Here is a 19,221-nt window from a genome sequence, read left to right as displayed (position 1 = left end):
TTTGAAAAGATGATATCACTGGATCAAGTTTAATTGAATAAACTAAAAAAAAATGTAATTGGATTTTGAATAAATATTTAAATTAATTGTTACTGTTTTGAATTTTATTGTTATTATCTTCCTTAGTCGGTCGTTGAAAACCGCTATTCTGAATAATGATTTTTATAGGGTAGGGGGCATTGGGCATGAGTTTGTGGAACCAAGGGGGCGGTTATCTGAAAAAGTTTGGGAACCACTGTCTTACATGGACCTGAATTGCTTAAGAGATACAAGATTGCCAGGCTGTACTTCGTAGAATATCTGCAACTGAGGAAATTCCCTTGAATGCCATTGCTTGTCTTGTGTATTCCACACCTTTGCTGCCCCATATATGCACTCCTTGATTGCTGATATGAATGTCTCTCATGTTTCCTAGGGAGATATTCGATGAATTGCTAGAAACAGAAAAAAATATGCAGCTGCCTTCCTCGGAAGTGGGAAAGCCTGTTCGGCAGCCCCTGTGAAGAATATGTCTCTTCCTGAGCACAAAGGATTTTGAACTTTTGCCTGACTTGCAGGAGCCACAAACCCCCAAGAACTCAGGGCATAATTGAGACAAATCCCTTGGAATAGGAGGAATGGATCATTCTACACCTTCCTTTGGACTTCAGCCATGCAGTTAACCTTCTTCTACCCAGAGTTCTCTTCCTTTTTTTTTTAGTTTGTTTTATTTTCTGTTACGATGTTCAAGAAATAATTTTGCCAGAAATGGAGTTAATCAGGCTAAAGGTTTTAACAGCTCCTTCAGAACTTCATCCAAAGGATATTATGAGAGGAGACTGCAAGTTCACCCATTTGCCTATCACATTTGCCTACATATTGGGTGGCTTTCTTCCTCTTTCCAGCACAACAGCAAAATAAGCAATAGCCTGTAACCTGGCATATATTGTATCCATAATATTCACTGGAAAGTGCTGATGATTGGCTAAAGGGAGTAACCTGGGATGGCTGAAACAAATGGACTTGGACACTCACAATTTGTAATGCAGGATCATAAAGATGCAGGAAACAAACTGTTGGTGCTCTGAAACACGTTGCATACATCATCTTCACACAGTTCACTTTCATCTTTGTTTAATAATGAGATATATATATATATATTTTAACTTTAAAAGTTTTTATTCTTTTTGACTGCATTCTTTTCTAAGTACTGCCTTTTGCAGCACAATTTTATTTCTCTGAGTGTGTGTGTGTGTGTGTGTGTGAGTGTATATATATATATTTGCTGTGTTTCACTAAAGACTGTCCTGGTTGGGCTGTGAGAGAGGCAGCTAATAGTAGACGTTCACATCCTGGCATTGGGCAGAGGCCCTTTTCAAGCAGTGCCCCAACCAATGCTAATTAGTAAAAGAAGCGCAGACAGCAGTTCTGTCTCGTGTTTCCTGTGTTTGTGTCAGCCTTCTGACATGAAAAACTGCACGTGCTATAGCAAGGTTGGGGGTGTATTGGGCAAGAGTCATGTGCTGACAGCTTTATTCTAGTTGTGTGAAAAGTGCAGTGAAACGTTGAAAAAAATCAGAAAATTCAAACATGATTATTTGATGTTTGCAAGACATTTCAGGGCAGAAATGTTAGGGTTTAGTTATTTAAAGGGTATTTAGATAACATAAAACTCATTTTATAAGTAATTTTGGCAAAAATGAAAAACACTATCAGATTAATTTGTGCCAGTTTTTTTTTTTTTTTTTAGTGCTGGAAGTTGGTTCCTGTTCTCTCACTTATACTTTTGTGGCAATGAAATTGCAAATAACTGATGTGCTTCTTGGTTTGCTCCTAACTCAGACCTCTCATTTGAAAAGGTGTAAAGAGGCATTGGGACCGTTATGTTTCCCCCCTCTGTTTGCAGCAGCAGGGGGTGGGGGTGGTTATTACCATAGAATTTCCTAAAAAAAATAAAATCCTTGGACTAGTAGACACAAAGCATTGAAAATGAGTACAAAAGCAGGTATTACCTGTTGCAGTAGGATTTCCCTGCAGGGTTCATAGAATTACATGCTGTGTAAGGCAACTCTAGATGACACTTGCTATGTGTAGGATAGTAAAGATGATAACTTGAATTGCCATTCTGGCTGATATATCAAACAAGATAAGGTTCTTCAAAACTATACTCCTCAAACATAGTATGCTAAGTTATTCTGCCACTGTAAGTTTGTACTGTTGACAGTCAAAGTATAAAGGATATTTTTTTCCAGTGAAGAAGAGAGCCTTGATTCTGGTGTAAAGCTAGACATCTGTTGACAGTTCTGAGACAGTGCTCTCCATCTTTCTCCTACCACACTGGGTTACTTCCAGATACTCATACACTCCTTCAAGAAGACAGGAGGGGAAGCATTTTCTCCAATTCCCCCCATCGCCACCCCCGAGTTCCCTGTGCCTTCTGTAAGGCTGCTCTGGAGAGTTGAGGGAGCCTCAAAAGCATTGGAAGTAGCACTGGGGGCTTCAGGAGGAAGGCTGTCAGCTAAAATACCTTCATCCTCCAGTGAGCGCATCTGCTGTATCTTGATCCCTTCTATGAATTGAAGGGTCCGAATCCAACCTATTGGGTTGTATCCAATGGTGTCATTCTAGTGGGAGGGAACCACTGGTGGAATGGATTCCTCCCCTTGCAGCTCCCAAATCTGTTCTGGAGGGTTGGGGGATCCTCTGGAGCAGATTTGAGGTGTCCCAAGACAGTGGGGGAGAAGAGGATAAGGAGGTCCTGTTAAACAAGTGGATTTCCACTCATGTGAACATTGGATACAACCCACTGTAAGTAAGCAGTTATGATGTCTACAGCTCCATGCTATATATACGTGCGGCAAGGACAAAGTTGCTAGTGTATGTACAGTCAAAATATTAGGCTTTGATAACCTAATAAGAAAATGCAGAATGCCCAGGTATAGTTTTACTCCAGCCTTACATTTGCAAAGCTGCTTTGTTTTGCTGAGCAGAGAATGCAATTTGAAATAATATATATTCCTTCTATTGGAGGCATGGCTCTTACTTTGCAAGAACGGGTGTCTGTCAAATAATGATTATATCAAGCAACAAGTCAAGGACTTCTATGTCATCCTTCTAAATAGGATTTTTTCCCACTTAAGTAAAACATGCTGGCAAGGAAGGGACACCTGATGCTCTCTTCCTGGGTATGGATGTTATTTTTTTGCATCTTGGCTTGTATTTCATCATCTGCTCAAAATCTGTAGAAATACAGTTTGGTGTACGAGGATGATTGTATGCTACACTAAATTGATCCCCCTCCCATTTCTATATTGCTTTAAACATGTTGTAATGCCGAAGCTGTGCAAGAGATTACCTTTGTGCAGTGTTTTCCTAGCCATTTAGGATTTCATTTAAAACTAAATATTAAAGTATGTGGGTGATGTGGTTTTTTTTAGCAAGTCTTATAGATCCTCTTGAGAAATCATACAGAAACCTTGAAAATCTCTTGAGAGCTGCAGCTGCTGGTATTTCGAATTCTGTTGTCTGTTAGAATTGGATTTTGTGAGGTTTTGATTTAGAGCAGCCACATGGTATGAAACCTTCTTAGACACCATCTTGAGTATACTATTCCTGATTTCAAAAAGAATAAAGCAACTAAACATGAGTTCAGCCAATAGAAGTTATAGTTTGGTCCATATGTACTTTAGCATATTTTGAATCCGCTTTTCTCCATCGTATTTCTGCTGTATCTATTTTTGAGACAGAAAAATAGCCATATGTGTGTTTGCACTAAGTAACTAAACTCTCCATAACCCCCGCCCCCAAAGAAAAACAAATCTTGTATAAACATGGATTGAGAAAGTAGCTCAGGTAGTTTGCTGAAGAAAACTTCAGAAATAACCAAGCATCTGTTCTTTAATACAAGTTTTCCTTATAAAAAGCTTGGGGTTTATTTATTCATGAGCTTGTAAAGAAAAAAAAAACACTAATTGAATATCTAAGCATGTAATTATAGGGTTTTCAGCACTATTGTTCCACTCAGAGTTACATCTCGGCTTCCGTTTGTTCTCACAGTTGGAATGTGTTTACTTAGCGTTTTATAAGATGGAGGCATAAAACTCAAATCTGTGGAAAGATAGTTGAAGAGGATACAAAGGATTCTGGTGATTTCTCTATACTGGGCTTTTTTTTCTAATGGGAAGTCATCAGCATTAGGGGACAGTATGGTACTCCTTGTTTCATACATAGTTCTAGAGATGCTAGAAGGGTGACACTGCAACCAATCCATGGGTATATTAATTATCTACAATTAAAATAACATTTCACTTGAAATTAATGCACATTTTCAGATGCTTTGAGGAGCTGAGAGGTTCTGGACAAGTGTGCTTTTAAATAGATCTTAACACAGGGAATGAACTGCCTAAGAATGAAAATGGAAGAGGGAGATGTTTACCCTATGCTGTCTGCTTCCAGGGTTAGCCCCTACTTATTTAATCCTGTTTCTTTAATGAGCAAGTCTGAGGAGGGGAGTGAGGTGAGGTGAGAGTTTCTTGGCATGTGCATTGTGGAGGATGCCTTGATTTTTATGTTTGGAGTCACTTTGTGTCCCTTGACACTTAATGTGGAGCAGCACTTTTCTGTGTTCTAGCAGACTTGTTCCTATGTATTCTTTACAATTCTGCCTTTTTTCTTCTTTAAATGATGTGTAGATCGATTTCAGAGAAATTAAACACGCTTTATTAATGCTGATTCGGATTTTTCTTTCTTGAAAGATGCAAGTGACTTGTAACTGAGCCTGCTATTTTCACAGCAGGTTTTATTTCTGTACAGCAGTTGATGCCAAAAAGTTATTGCCTTCTTATTTTTCTGATTCTTAGAAATACATTTCATAATTTTGGAGACACTTGAGTGTTTGGAGTACACTTGCTGGAAATGTACATTATGGAGTGGGATGTGTTTCAAAACTTCATTTTCTGATTTCAGGCCACAAAATGTAAAGTTGTAGCGTAAATGCTCTTGCATTCTTCTTCAGGGAAATGAGAGGCTATTTCTGCCAGTATACAGTGGACACAAACTATTCTTTACAAATTTTATCTCATTGGGATGCACCAGCCTGATGACTAGAGGTTCCAGTTCTGCTTTTGTCTTATGCATGGTTATGGTAACTTGCTCCCTATATATGAGGTTAGCTCTTCACTTTGCGTGAGAATCTGTGTATCTGCCTTGTAAAATACATATGGTAAGTCATGTGAGTTAAATTTAATTAATGGTGGAATCCTGAGGTCTCTGGGAGGGTGTCTCAAGGGCCAAAGGATACTCCCCCTCTCCCTCCATAAACAGACATCCCTTGTTAAGGTTTCCTCTTGGCTACTCTGACAGCACTATGGGCAAAAAAGAGACACATCAGATCCAAAGCTGCCTCATTCCCCAGGCATGATCCTGGAGCTGGCATAGCTATTTTCCCTGCCATTGTAATCAGTGAGAGGAAGACCAAAAAAAAGGCAGATAAGAAAAATAATTTAAAAGGTAAGAAGTATAAACCCGCACCCCACTTTCTGCACTGCCTCTAAGGAAACTTCCAATTCTTCAATTAGCTGTTTTAAAGGACTGCCATTAGTAGCCAGTTTAGTTCTATGTATTGTAAAAGCTTGAGAGGTGGAGCAAACTAGTGGGTCGGGTATGTATGGTAAGCAATTTAAAATTTGAACGATTGTATGGAAATGTAGCTGTTTAACTCAGATAGTTAATCATTTTCCAGTTTTGCAAGGAAGGGCTTTCCCAAAGGGCTGGTAAAACAAAGCTGCAGAAACCTTTAACACTGCGTGTGCCTGATGCAGACTAGTGTCAGTGCAGATGTATTTGGGAGCGGGCTGTGGGGAGACTGAACATGAAAGAGATCTTGGAGTTGTGATGGACAGCTCGATGAAAATGTCAACCCAGTGTGCAGCAGCTGTAAAGAAGGCAAACTCCATGTTAAGCATTATAACAAAAGGAATGGAGAATAAAACTGCTAGTATCATATTGCCATTATACAAATCTATGATGCGACCGCACTTAGAATATTGTGTACAGTTCTGGTCACCACACCTAAAAAAGGATATTGTAGAGCTGGAAAAAGTGCAGAAAAGGGCAACTAAAATGCCTAAGGGGTTGGTGCATCTCCCCTGTGAGGGAAGATTACAACAACTGGGAATGTTGAGCTTGGGGAAAAAGGGCTAAGGGGAGACATGATAGAGGTGTACAAAATTATTCATGGTGTGGGGAATATGGATAGGGAGACATTTTTCCCCTTTCAAAATACTAGAACTTGGGGTCATCCCATGAAGTTGATTGGTGGGAGATCCAGGACAAAAAGGAAGTACTTCTTCACACAGCGCATAGTGAAATTATGGAACCCACTACCACAAGATGTAGTGATGGCCACCAATTTGGATGGCTTTAAAAGGGGGTTAGATAAATTCCTAGGGGAGAAGACTATTAATGGCTACTAGCCCTGATGGTTGTGTGCTATCTCCAGTATTTGAGGCAGAAGCCTGTGTGTACCAGTTGCTGGGGAATGTGTGTGTGGGGGGGGGTGCTGTTGCACCATGTCCGGCTGTGTTGGTCCCTGGTTGACAGCTGGTTGGCCACTGTGTGAACAGAGTGCTGGACTAGATGGACCCATGGTTTGATCCAGCATGTCACTTATGTTCTTATGAGACATGCACACATACCTTGCGAAAGTGCCAAATTTTGCACAAAACATCAAATTCAGAGGAGCTGAGATAAAGGGCAGATGGTATGATCAGCTTCAAGACAGCCTGGCACTGGCCAACCAGAATAGCGCTTTGTGCTTTATTAGAAACTCTCTCTGTATATTAACTTTGTTAGGAGTTATATGTGACATATAGAAAGATAGCAGCAAAGGAATATACTTGACCAGAGGATAAATATATTAAAGTGTTTCTTTATATTGAGTTTGAAGAAAGTAACAACAGAAACATAGTCTGTCCTTTCCTTAATACAGACAACCCACAGAGAAGAGCAGTTAACTGCCAATTTACAACTGCTATAGAACTGAGCAGAAAACCCCCTCCCACTTTATACAGTTAGAATGTTGGTCTAACTTGAATCAGATTATTCATAACGCAATATTTCTAACATGGTTCTCATAGGTAGAGAAAAATAAGACTAGGGTGGGTGGGTAGAGGAAGCTTTAAAGACCGCTCTTTTCTGTTAACTTAGAATAAGATCATCTATAGGGTGTATAAACAAACTCCCTTTCATCCCGGCAAAAAATGCTCGACCACTCTTCTGATACACTCTTGTAATCAAGCTTTGATGTGTTTTTAATTAAAGATTGGCATCCACCTAATTGCAGAAGTAAGTTTACGTTTAGAAGAGTCCTTTTTTCTTCTTGAGAGCCTGTTGCTTCCATGGAGCCAGTGCAGCAAAGTTCTGGCGGGACATTCCAAGGGTGGCATGAAAATCTTCTTCTGACAAGTAGGCCTGTGGGAAGAAAGATGGGCTGGGTTGAGAGCTAGGGCCATAAGCAGAACAGTGAAAACCTTTCTGTCCAGGTTCCCTGAAATATTAGGGGAAAAGCCTAAACAACTGAAATGATGAAGATGAACATACGTTCTGAAACTTGAATGTGCCAGTTTTTGTATCTTTAAAATTGTGTACCTCAGCTTTTGGTCAGTGTCTGCCATAGCAGACGGTAGTATTGGGAAGGGACTGAATGGATCTATAGGAGTCATGGCTTCTCTAAACCTCATCGATGCTTCAGCATATTAGCAAGGTTTTATTCCCACACCCTTGAGGACTAAAGGTTTGTTTGTTTTTACCATTGATTTAGCGTATGTCACCCTGTTCTATACCTGGAATTGTCTGGATTTTGTGGCACAAGATTAACTGTGTGGGGTTCCGTACACAGCCTCAGTTCCCAGTCAGAGGCTCCTACTAAAGAATTCTAGGTTTGTTGAGATGAAACAGTTGTTAACTTTAGCTACTTCGTAGAACCTCACATAGGAGGAAGAGGAATTCTTGAGTTCCAATCATCTAATAGAGTTCTTCACTGCTGAATGTCAATGAGAAACTTGAATGGAGTGGATTCTTGCCTTAATCTCACTTTCTGGGAGACATTGGAAGCAAATACTGCTACTTTAGTACAATTTCCCATATCCCTTGGAAATGCTAATCTATTTCAAGCCCACCTTTTCAGGCATTGCTAACAATTGCTTTACTTGATGTTTGCAAACTTTTGTGCACAGGTCTAGTATCTTTCCTTATAAGTTTGAATTCATCCGGTTTCATTTCTATTCTATACATAGCAGCATTTAACCTCACACAAAATTGGCAAGAGTGACTTTCCTAAGGCAATCTAGTAAACTTAGTAGTGTATTTGGTTTATCTTGGGTTTTCTACATACCAAGTGCTACTGAAAGGACAGAAGTTCCCTGTAAACAGGAAAACTGAATAACCTCTCACCTCCTTCTTGCTGGGATTTACACCCTTGGGTAGCTCCTCCGCAGGGACATTCAACAATTTCTCCAGGGGGTGTATACAGAACGACATGCTGCCCATGGTTGTGTTGGCACTGAAAATCTCTTCTGCATTAATAATTTCCTGAAAGAGAAAAGGGAAGGGTATAGCTCTCAAAGCTGTTCTAAGGATAAACTGTATAGTGTAGGGATGGGTAATAGGCGCCCCACCATGTGGTCCCACCTAGTCCCTCTGACCACCACCAAAACCCCAGCGTTTCTGCAGAGAAACGGCACTTGGGGTTTGTGTTATTATTATTATTATTATTTATTTATTTATATAGCACCATCGATGTACATGGTGCTGTACAGATTACACAGTAAATAGCAAGACCCTGCCGCATAGGCTTACAATCTAATAAAGTTGTAGTAAACAATAAGGAGGGAAAGAGAATGCAAACAGGCACAGGGAAGTGTAAACAGGCACCGGGTAGGGTGAAGCTAACAGTATAGAGTCAGAACAAACTCAATATTTAAAAGCTATAGGGAAAAGAAAAGTTTTTAGCTGAGTTTTAAAAGCTGTGATTGAGTTTGTAGTTCTCAAGTGTTCTGGAAGAGCGTTCCAGGCGTAAGGGGCAGCAGAAGAAAAAGGACGAAGCCGAGTAAGGGAAGTAGAGGCCCTTGGGCAGGCGAGAAGCATGGCATCAGAGGAGCGGAGAGCACGAGCGGGGCAATAGTGTGAGATGAGAGAGGAGAGATAGGCAGGAGCTAGACCGTGAAAAGCTTTGAAGGTCAACAGGAGAAGTTTATATTGGATTCTGGAGTGAATTGGAAGCCAATGAAGATATTTCAGAAGTGGAGTGACATGGTCAGAGCGGCGGGCCAAGAAGATGATCTTGGTGGCAGAGACCAGCGGACTGATGTGAGACGAAGGAAGGCCAGAGAGAAGAAGGTTGCAGTAGTCCAACCGAGAGATAACCAGTGCGTGAACGAGAGTCTTGGCAGAAGAGACAGACAAAAATGTAGAGAAGCACCCTGCTTCTCTACAGAACGGGGCTCCCAACAGCCTGCTCAACAGCTGTCTGGTCTGCAGGGAGCCAGATTTATCTGGGATTCCAATAGCTTCATCTGGCAGTGATGTCTGGTGGCCAAGCATGGTGCAGCGACCAAACCCACTGAAGTTGCCCACCCCTGTTATAGTAGCTATTATAACCAGGTTGCAGGCTGGTAAATTGGCATCGTGGACTGAATAGTTTTAAATCAATAAACACATTTCAGGAGTGTAGATAGGTAGCTCTGTCCCTCTGGGTGGTGCATGCAATGTAAGTGCCAAATTATCTGGGACAGAACTGTGGGTTTGAGGGGATTTGAGACATCATTTGTAGATAGCTAAGGAGTAGGGGATTTGTGTTTCTCTTCAAGGAAGAGGCAGTATTTTCCCAAATGTCCCAGGTGAAAATATTACAGCTTTCTATAATGCATTAAATTGTTAAGTCATAAGAACATAAGCAGTGCCCTGCTGGATCAGACCAAGGGTCCATCTAGTCCAGCACTCTGTTCACACAGTGGCCAACCAGCCGTTGGCCAGGGACCAACAAAGCAGGACATGGTGCAACAGCAGCAGCACCCCATTCATGTTCCCCAGCAACTGGTGCACACAGGCTTACTGCCTCCAATACTGGAGATAGCACACAACCATCAGGGATAGTAGCCATTGATAGCCTTCACCTCCAGGAATTCATCCACCCCCCTTTTAAAGCCATCCAAATTGGTGGCCATCTTGTGGGAGTGAGTTCCATAATTTAACTATGTACTGTGTGAAGAAGTACTCCCTCTTGTTTGTCCTGGATCTCCCACCAATCAGCTTCATGGGATGATCCCGGGTTCTAGTATTTTGAGAGAGGGAGAAAAATGTCTCCCTTTCCACATTCTCCATACCATGCATAATTTTGTACACCTCTGTCATGTCCCCCCCCTTAGCTTCCTTTTTTCCCAAGCTAAACAATCCTTACATACCTTACATTCCTTTCATGGATAGTTGAGGGTGAAAGCCTACCCAGCAGTTACTACCGTAAAGGAACTAGACTTTACTGTTACAGATTTTCTACCTACCTAATGAACCTTAGAACCTATATGATGTTGAAATATGGTAAAGCATACAATTTTCCTTCTCCATTATCCTCTACATGCCACTTCAGCAATACTTACAGAAGTGATATGGCTGAGGCTGTTGTCATCTGCAAGTTCAGCTTTCAGCTCTTCGTATGATTTTTTGTCCTGTGTGAAGACAGACCAAAAGGAGTACCATGCTACCCCAAACTGATGCCAAAGCATTGATTTTACTGTAGGTACTCAAAACTTTCTGAGGACTGAAGAATTAGAGTGGGTTCCATGCAACCCTTAAAGCAGTTTGCTACACTGTCAAATTATGAACAGGTTCAACTGAGTTTAGTACTCCTTTGACTCTTTGGACCTAGTGATATATGTGAACAGACAAACTAGCCTTAACTGTAAACAATTCTGTTCAAGTTGAAAGTTCATGAAGCTTAATTTTGATAAAACCATATAGCAGGCTCTCCAGATGTTGTTAGACTGCAACTTCCATCATCCTTCACTATTGTCTATGTTGGCTGGGGCTGCCGGGAGTTGTAGTCCAACATCATCTGGAAAGCCACACATTCCCCCCCCCCGCCCCCAGCTCTATAGCAAGAAAGTTGAATCAGATGGAGCGTAATGTTTTCTACACATTTGTCTCCAAGTGGATTTCCTCCGTATCAGCATGGGAATAGCTAACCCCTGTTTTGCATGGTGTGGTGTTCACAGCTGCCTTTTGCTTGTCCTGAGACAAAGCACCACTATATTGCTTACTGTCCACTTGAGAGGATCCCACGCTAGGAACCAGCCAGTAAACGTTGGAGGTTCACAGCCTTGTTTCACAATCACAATGGGGGTTTCGAGGTCACGGCCACCTGGGTGAGTCCGCAGGTACTCCTGGGCAGTGACAGCTGCTGCCTTCTTCTCAGCCTCATTTGCATCTTGGCCAATCCAGAAGAAAACCTACAGAAGAAACAACTCTTTATTAATGGAAGCCAGGCTGCTGTTCATGTAACCAGTCATGGAATTTAGAATCATAATGCTGAAAAGGAGTTCATGTGCTATTAAAGTTTCTATGACAGATACATACCTACATTCCCAGAACCCTTGTGAGAGGAGTCTCAATAATTGTTTTCTTTGCTTCCTGTAGTAGTAGAGGCATTTAAAATAACTTTCCTAGTACCCAGCAAGTGCAGTATCCCAAGGCTTCTCCTGGTCTTTTCCCCATTCCTGCCTTTCCCTTCTACCAGCAATAATTAGATCTTGTGAAGAAATGCTAACCAAGAATCCTCTGTTTAAAGCTCCAACACCCAACATAACACATTTGGTAGCCTGTAATGTGCTGCAGTGCTCCTGCTATTTTTGCTATGACAAATAAACACAGCTATCTTTCTAGAAATGAGTCTCCAACAGAGCAGATTCTGAGCTCAAATCCTGGTGTGGTGCTATCGCTTTAGAAAAGATGCCCAAAGCCCTTGCTCTGTGTCAACGTTCTCATGGTATGGTTCAATTTCCATTGCATAGATTTCCCACTGAATCTGCTGACTAGGAGACAGTGGGCTACTTTGACTACAAGGCCCATGCACAACTACCACCCAGTTTGGCTATAAGGCCCTACAGTTATAATTGATTTAATATTGAAGCCAAGACTGTGCTATGTCTCCTTCAAATTGGATTGCACATTCCTGAATGTGCCTGAGAAAGCTTTGTAAGTTTGAAATGTTGGAGAACATAAACTGTTCTTTTGAATGGTTGCTGGAAATGGAACAACTATTTTTTTTCCTTCTGCGGCTTAAATAGTTGGTTAGAGGATGTTTTATCTCATGAGAAGCTCTATAGGTGTAACATGCTGTTTTAAAACATCTCTGTGTTTCATCTACAAGGTAGGTTTATGCAGGATTGTCTATTAGCTGATTTATGCAACTTGCAATAGGTTGGTACACGAGTAAGGGAGTAGTGGGTCACAACCCAAAAGTAGGTCGCAAGATCAGTCCAAATGTGACATGGCAAAGCTGTTGCCGCCATATTGGGCAATTGTGAAAGTGAGTCCCATGTTGCAAGTTGGGAGTCCAAGGTGGGTCTCGGGTCTGGACCAGTTGAAGACCACTGATATAGATAATAAATGAATGTGATTGCTCGTTTGACTAATTTGTTGGTATCCACAGAGTTGGGAGTAGTTGTCAGCATCAAGTCATCGTCAACTCTCTTTGAAAGACGCACACGTGTCGTTCCCTTTCCATGTGCAATGGAAGTTGTAGATAATCTGAGAAGACAATCTGTGCTCTATGAGCTACATGTGGACAATCGACACGAGAATTCTCTTCCAAATCTACGCTAGTATGGTCTTAGCATAATTCTTTTTCTTTCTTTCATGTTAACAACTGGGAAAGAAAAGAAAGTGGGAGGAAGAAATCCAGAATGGACAGAAGACAAAGACAGAGTATGAGAGCCAGTGTGGTGTAGTGGCTAAGGTGTTGGACTGGGAGTCGGGAGATCCAGGTTCTAGTCCCCACTCGGCCATGGAAGCTCACTGGGTGACTTTGGGCCAGTCACAGACTCTCAGCCCAACCTACCTCACAGAGTTGTTGTTGTGTGGATAGAAATGGAGAGGAGGAGGATTATGTATGCCACCTTGGGTTCCTTGGAGGAAAAAAGTTGGGATATAAATGTAATAAATCATCATCATCTTCTGAAGACTTTGCACAAGAATATCACATAGCCGTCCATGTCCAAATATAGTGTCAGTAATTATATCAGATGGGGAGTGGGTGTGCAAACAAATCAGCAATTAAGATTTTTCAGTGTGCAGAATCAATCATGGAAGTAAAGTTCAGTATCTTTTTTTCAAAGGGGGCAGAACATTCATCTGGTAATGTACTTGGGTAGTGGGACAGGAGCAAATGCTTTCTTCTTTCTACTACTCCATCCTTCTGGCTCAGACTCACCTGGTCCCAGGCATCCAGCAAGTACACATCATCATCTTCCAAGTCATCTTGAGTGAAATTTGTGATCTCTGTGGCAAGGAAAGTCCCTGTCTTATTGGAACACTCGAAGAGCCGAGGTGTGATGGACATGTTTTCTTCTTGTAATCTGCATAGAAAGGAGGAAAGGCAGAGCAGGTTCTGCTAAAGCAACTCCAGGCTCAACAACCCCATTGTGTACAAATGCCATGGAGGGGAACCATGAGGGGCTCACTTCCTTACCAAGCCAAATCAGAATGGGGTCCATTTGGAGGGGAGAAGCAGCGGGGTGTGGGTGGGTGTTTGTGTGTGCTTAACTCTCCCATCTGCTACTTTCTCCCAAGAACTCCTTGCCACTTGTCCACTACGAATGATCCCCTCACCAAAGGGCATGGGCATCAATGCAAGTTTTCTTCTAAGCTTAATCACCATGCAAAGGGTGGGGTTGGGGACATTGTAGCATGTGGGGAGGGTGGGCTGGAAAGCCCACCCACCCACCCACCCTGCCTGGCAATTAAGTTTTTAAAAGCCTATTGGCACCAAAGGGGGGAAAAATCCCCAAGTTTAATTGCCATGCCAGTGCGTTAATGTGTCCTAGTGGCCTTGGACACCCACCATTGTCCCCCAGCTTGGACTGCAGATGACAGCGGCCTGCTCTGCTCTGCCCAGCCTTTAACACTGGGGAGAGTGAAGCTTGGTGTGAATGTGCTCAGAGGCTGCTTCCATTGACCCTGAACATGGAGGAGTGCTTAACCCAGGGGATCGCCCTCATTCCTCAGAACCCAGTGTGGTTAAGGATATGGTGTAAGATGAGCAAGTCTCCTTAGGGCACACTTTGTATTACTCCCCCCACCCGTGAGCGTGGAGCTCCTCCTCCTCCTCCTCATTCCATGAAGACATTACCTTTTGCTGTTGGCGTATTGAGACTTCCCGCCCAGCGCAACCCAGAATTCCATCGGCTCCTGGCCCTCGGCAATCACTGCTTTCTCAGTCTTGGAGATCAGGTCAGACACATTCTTGGCCATTTCCCTCTCATCCCCGCTGCATCCCTGTGGGAAAGAACCAGGGCAGGGCAGGTTATGCAAAGAGGCTTCAGAGGGCATCTCCAGCTGTTAGCATAGCAGCTCTGAGGTCCTACCTCTTCCCTGCCCACTTCCTCCTACCTCGAGACTGATGGCGGTCTCCAGCTGCTGTTCCTTCCTCTTAGCAGGAATTAGAGCCAGAAAATTGTGGCACTGAGAAAACCCCTGCTGCCACAGCTGCCTTTATTCTCATCCCTGTCCTCTCAATTGACTAAATCCCACTGTTTCATGCAAAGCAGCCATGGGAATTCCAATGCCCAGAGCCTGCAAGTGCCCTAGCCCCAGTCCACTACTCGTAGGTGTGATACCTACCTTCCCATACCAAAGGTAGCAGCAGCTCTGAGTCTTGAGAACAAAGACATCGTTCGAGTTGAGGGAGGAGGCCCGGGGAGGCACCTCAAAGGCCTTGGTATTGTACTCATTGGTCCCATGAACTTGGAAAAGGCGGGTGGCGGGCGCCGGAGCTGTGTTGCCCGCCCGGGAGGTACCACCCTGGGGAAGGAGGAAAGAAAGGACTCAGAAACCTATGAGAGCCTCAGCTTCAACCCAGGCTCTGGGAGTTTGGAAAGCAGGAGGAGGATAAACCATGAAGAACAGAGGTGCACATTTTCAGAATTTAGTTGATGAAGGGTGTGTAACCCCGAGACCAGGGTTACATTGTGGCCCTCCAGGTCTTAAAGCCTATGGCGACCATTGAGAACAGTGACCCCCCCCCACCTCCTATTTTAGAGCCTTTCTGGGGCAGGTGGGGGATACAAATGACCTGTATTGTACCTGCATTTCCCCACCCACAGCAGGACTTGAAAGGAAGCTGGATAATTTAGATTAGGAACATGATGGAAGGCTTACACACACACCTATCTTCAGCACTATTACTCTGATCAAAATCAGAGCCCCACCACCACCACCACAGCTGCTTTAAAGTGCTGTTTATAAAAAGAGCTTTGGGAGATCCATTTATGGGCCTCCTGCGTTACACCTGTTTTTGGCCCTCAGCATACAGGCTGAAGGCGGCAAAGCAAGGCAAAGTGATCACCACCCAGTCTGTCTCTCTCCCACTTACCGCATATACCACCATGTGCCCTTTGAAAATGGCCATGAGATGGGCAGGCTCCTTGCCCATGGTCACCCGCACCTGAACGGGCTCATCATTAAACTGTTGATCTAGAATGACAGCCTGGTAAGCCGAGGCAGTGATCTCATCCTTGCTGGCGTTGCGGCCCTGGGAAGCAGGAAGAGGACAAGCTGGAGTATTCATTGGAAAGGTGATTTTCTATCCAGGCCTCTAGGAAACATTGCAACTCTTGACTGTGCTATGGATTCTGGAATGCAGCATCCAACAGCAATACCTAGTGCAGCCCTCCTCAGCCTGGTGCCCTCCAGCTGTTTGGGTGCCCATGGTGGTTGGGGCATGCTGGGATTTGTAGTCCAACACAGGGTTGATTAGTGACATCTTCATGAGCCTGAAACCTTAAGCTCCCTTTACCATTTTTTTTTTTTGGTACAAGAATAAGTTTCCAGTCCTCAGATTGTCTAAAGTGTGTAAGTCATTTCTATGCCTCTTTAACAATACGTGGCAGGGTTGTATGTGAGCAGCTTGTTTCTCACCTGTCTCCTCTGCTCATACATCATTTTCCTTTGTCCACTCCTCTCCCTGCGCTCACCTGCCATATGTAGATGATGTAGTGAATCTTATTGTAGACTTGGTACGTGTAGAGGATGAGATAGCAGTCACCACTGTAGAAATGGCCAAGCCAGCGACCCTCCACTGGCACCATTTCCAAATCCTCAATACGCCACACCTGTCAATGCAAGAAGAATAGGAGCAATAGGATGGCAGGAGGCAGTTCTGTGGTAGAGCCAGGAATGAAGCCATGGGGCCTTTTGATCAGCAGGGAGAAGGACATACTCAGAGTTTCCTGGTCCCTCTGAGCTTAGTCTGTTGCAATGCAGAGTATTTTGGGGGTGGCTTGGTCTTGACTAGGCAATAAGAACCACAATTGCTTTACAAAAGGTATCTATAATGCAGCGATGGGAAATGGATCAACACAGTGGCCTGCATCTTTGGACTTTCCTTGGGGCCTTAGCTATGGGAATTGTCATGATGAGTGCTTGCACTTTGGAATTTACCACTACACCATTGGCTGTAAACATTTAAATTATGTGTCGTGGGGGAGGGGTTATAACCAATAATATGGTGCTGGGCAAAGTTAGATGGCTCAGCACTCACAGCCCCTATATGTGGCCAATCATGAGTGTGCAATAAATGGCTCATTTAAAGGAGGCCTTTGTGTCACTCAAATCATGCAACTAGTCCCAAAGCCAGCTGAGAATGGGTTGGCAGGCCCGGTTATTACCTTCACTTCTCCAGAGCCATCATCCACCATCTTGTGCTGAGCAGCCATCTCCGGCCTGGCATGCAGAGTGGTGGCATCGAACTTCACCTGCTCCACTTTGGCTGTTGGAAGGATGACAGGGAGGTAAGTCGGTAGGCTTGGAGTGAAACAGCATGCCTGTGTCTGAGACCAAGCTGTTGCGTCAGGAGTGGGCAGGGACAAGATAAGAGGGTCGATGGAATGGATCAAATGTGCACATGTTACTCCTACAGGAAGGGGACTTAGCCATGAATGGTTCCCATAGCTGAAAAGAGAGGGTGGGCACTTATATGCTTGCAAAACCCAGCAGTGTTCCTTTCTAGAGCTATGTTTGTTCATATGCAACACAAATACCTCTGCAATTCATAAGGGGAAGGGGGACTTTTGCTTTACATAAGAACCTAAGAAGAGCCCTGCTGGATCAGACCAAGGGTCCATCTAGTCCAGCACTCTGTTCACACAGTGGCCACCCAGCCATCGGCCAGGGATGAACAAGCAGGACATGGTGCAACAGCATCCTCCCACCCATGTTCCCCAGCAACTGGTGCACACAGGCTTATTGCCTTGAATACTGGAGATAGCACACAACCATCAGGGCTAGTAGCCATTGATAGCCTTTGCCTCCAGGAATTTATCCAACCCCCTTTTGAAGCCATTCCAGATTGGTGGCCATCACTACATCTTTGCAGAGGATGCTGCAGAAACCCAGGGGGTAGAAGGTGACCCACAAAAACAGTTTCCTCCAACCAACATTCTAGGCCGCCACAATGCTGTGTGTGCAAACCAGAGCGATTTTGGGAGAGCTACTGCTCCTCCACCTCCTAAGATAATAATACTTTTTTTTTTTAAAAAAAAGGCTATGCAGAGGACACCATAGACAAAAATCTTCTTCCCAAAACTGGACAGAGACAATCCACAATAACGTTCTTTGCTGGCTATTCCACTGTGAGGCCCATACCTGTCCGAAGCAACCTTTAGCTATCTTCTCCCCGATGCAGGCAGGCTCTAGCACTTACCTACTTTTCCAATTGAGTTGGTCTTGCCGAGGCCGGTAGTTTGGTTGGCGAGAGTCCACTTCTGAAAGAGCTGCCTGAAGATGGCCGATTCAGAGCCGTCATTCTCAGTCTCCACATTGGTGCTGGGTGGGTAGTTCTTTGCCTTGATGAAACCCTGAGGTGGGAAAGAGGACATGACCACAATAGGATAACCATAAGCAAATCTGTTCATCCGTTGGTTTTTATCTGGAACCATGAACATGAGCAGTGCTCATGTTCATGGTTCCACATAGCCATGCTCCTCTCCAGGATATTCCATTCTCCCTCCCACTCTGGTTTCTCTTCAAAATGACATACAACATTCTTCGGCCACTGAGAACACTCAGTCCTCATTTAGATTTTTTGGAGGGGGGGGGCATACCCTCTCACATTTTTTAAAGTTTGGTTATACTTCAGCAAACCTTCAGGATTCCTGATGTATCTATTTGATTTTCTGCTCCCTTCATAAATATTGTCGTAACTAAACATGTTTCCCCTGTTCTGCCTACCAAGAGCACACAGCCCTTTACAAAAACAGCGCTTTACCTATCTTCTGACTTAAGATATAAAACTAAGTCTGGGAAATTCTGCATTTGAGAGGAACACCATGCTTATCCATGCTGCAAGTCCTTCGTGGAGTAAGCTTAGCTTGCTGTACGTGCTACAGTGGAAATAAAGGTACCTGTAGGCTTATAAAGAGTTAATCTGCTTCTCTAGGATGTCCCAGGTTTGTTGAATGTGTTACAGGAGACCAATCAAATCAAAATCCTTAGTATTTTAAAAAATAACATTGTAAAACAACAACAACACCCTGCCCCCTGTGTGTGTCTGTGTCTAGTGCTAGTCTTTGACGTGTTCCCACCTGAAGCAAAATGTTAAAAACCATGTCAAAATGACTCCTTCCCCATCCTAATTTTGGGCTGGAGTTCATATTTTAAACAAATAACCAGAGGAAGATTTCTTTTCTGCATTTTGCCACCAGATGCAGCTATTTCCCTTTGCTTCGTTGTAAGGACGAGCCTGCGATTAGGAGCAGAGGGTGGTGGAGTCCAGTCCCCCCCCGCCCCCAATAGCACCTATCATTGTTTCTGTTTCATATATGTGATCGCTTGTTTCAAAATCAAGAATGACAACATGCAAGGTTTAGTGACATTCATGTTAGTCAAGGTCTGGAATCCTGGAGCCAAAAGAGCTGAGATCCCTTTTAAAATGCACGAGATGACAGGAAGTGGGGATACTCTCCCAGTTATCTC

At 43.5% G+C, this 19,221-nt stretch overlaps 2 protein-coding genes across 3 annotated transcripts in view; one reads left to right on the top strand and one right to left on the bottom strand.

Annotated features, from left to right (window-relative positions):
* USP37 (ubiquitin specific peptidase 37) overlaps positions 1-4,705 on the top strand; it is a 47,192-nt gene extending 42,487 nt beyond the window's left edge. For both annotated transcript variants that reach the window (XM_063116753.1, XM_063116751.1), the window contains exon 24: positions 416-4,705. In XM_063116753.1, the coding sequence (XP_062972823.1) occupies positions 416-503 (88 nt within the window). In that variant the 3' untranslated portion in view covers positions 504-4,705. The remainder of the gene's footprint in view (positions 1-415) is intronic.
* Positions 4,706-7,225: 2,520 nt separating this feature from the next.
* Positions 7,226-19,221, bottom strand: part of VIL1 (villin 1) — a 36,917-nt gene continuing 24,921 nt past the window's right edge. The window contains exons 11-21 of the mRNA XM_063116754.1: positions 17,951-18,104; positions 16,917-17,017; positions 16,224-16,361; positions 15,623-15,781; positions 14,872-15,051; positions 14,381-14,526; positions 13,463-13,607; positions 11,292-11,480; positions 10,632-10,700; positions 8,431-8,568; positions 7,226-7,449 (exon numbers count right to left, since the gene is read on the bottom strand). Coding sequence (XP_062972824.1) covers positions 7,336-7,449; positions 8,431-8,568; positions 10,632-10,700; positions 11,292-11,480; positions 13,463-13,607; positions 14,381-14,526; positions 14,872-15,051; positions 15,623-15,781; positions 16,224-16,361; positions 16,917-17,017; positions 17,951-18,104 — 1,533 coding nt within the window. The 3' untranslated portion in view covers positions 7,226-7,335. The remainder of the gene's footprint in view (positions 7,450-8,430; positions 8,569-10,631; positions 10,701-11,291; positions 11,481-13,462; positions 13,608-14,380; positions 14,527-14,871; positions 15,052-15,622; positions 15,782-16,223; positions 16,362-16,916; positions 17,018-17,950; positions 18,105-19,221) is intronic.

This window comes from Elgaria multicarinata, chromosome 2, assembly GCF_023053635.1.
Source record: "Elgaria multicarinata webbii isolate HBS135686 ecotype San Diego chromosome 2, rElgMul1.1.pri, whole genome shotgun sequence".
NCBI classification, from domain to species: Eukaryota; Metazoa; Chordata; class Lepidosauria; order Squamata; family Anguidae; genus Elgaria; species Elgaria multicarinata.
The sequence above is the reverse complement of the archived record's forward strand: the minus strand, read 5'-3'. Positions and strand labels throughout refer to the sequence as shown.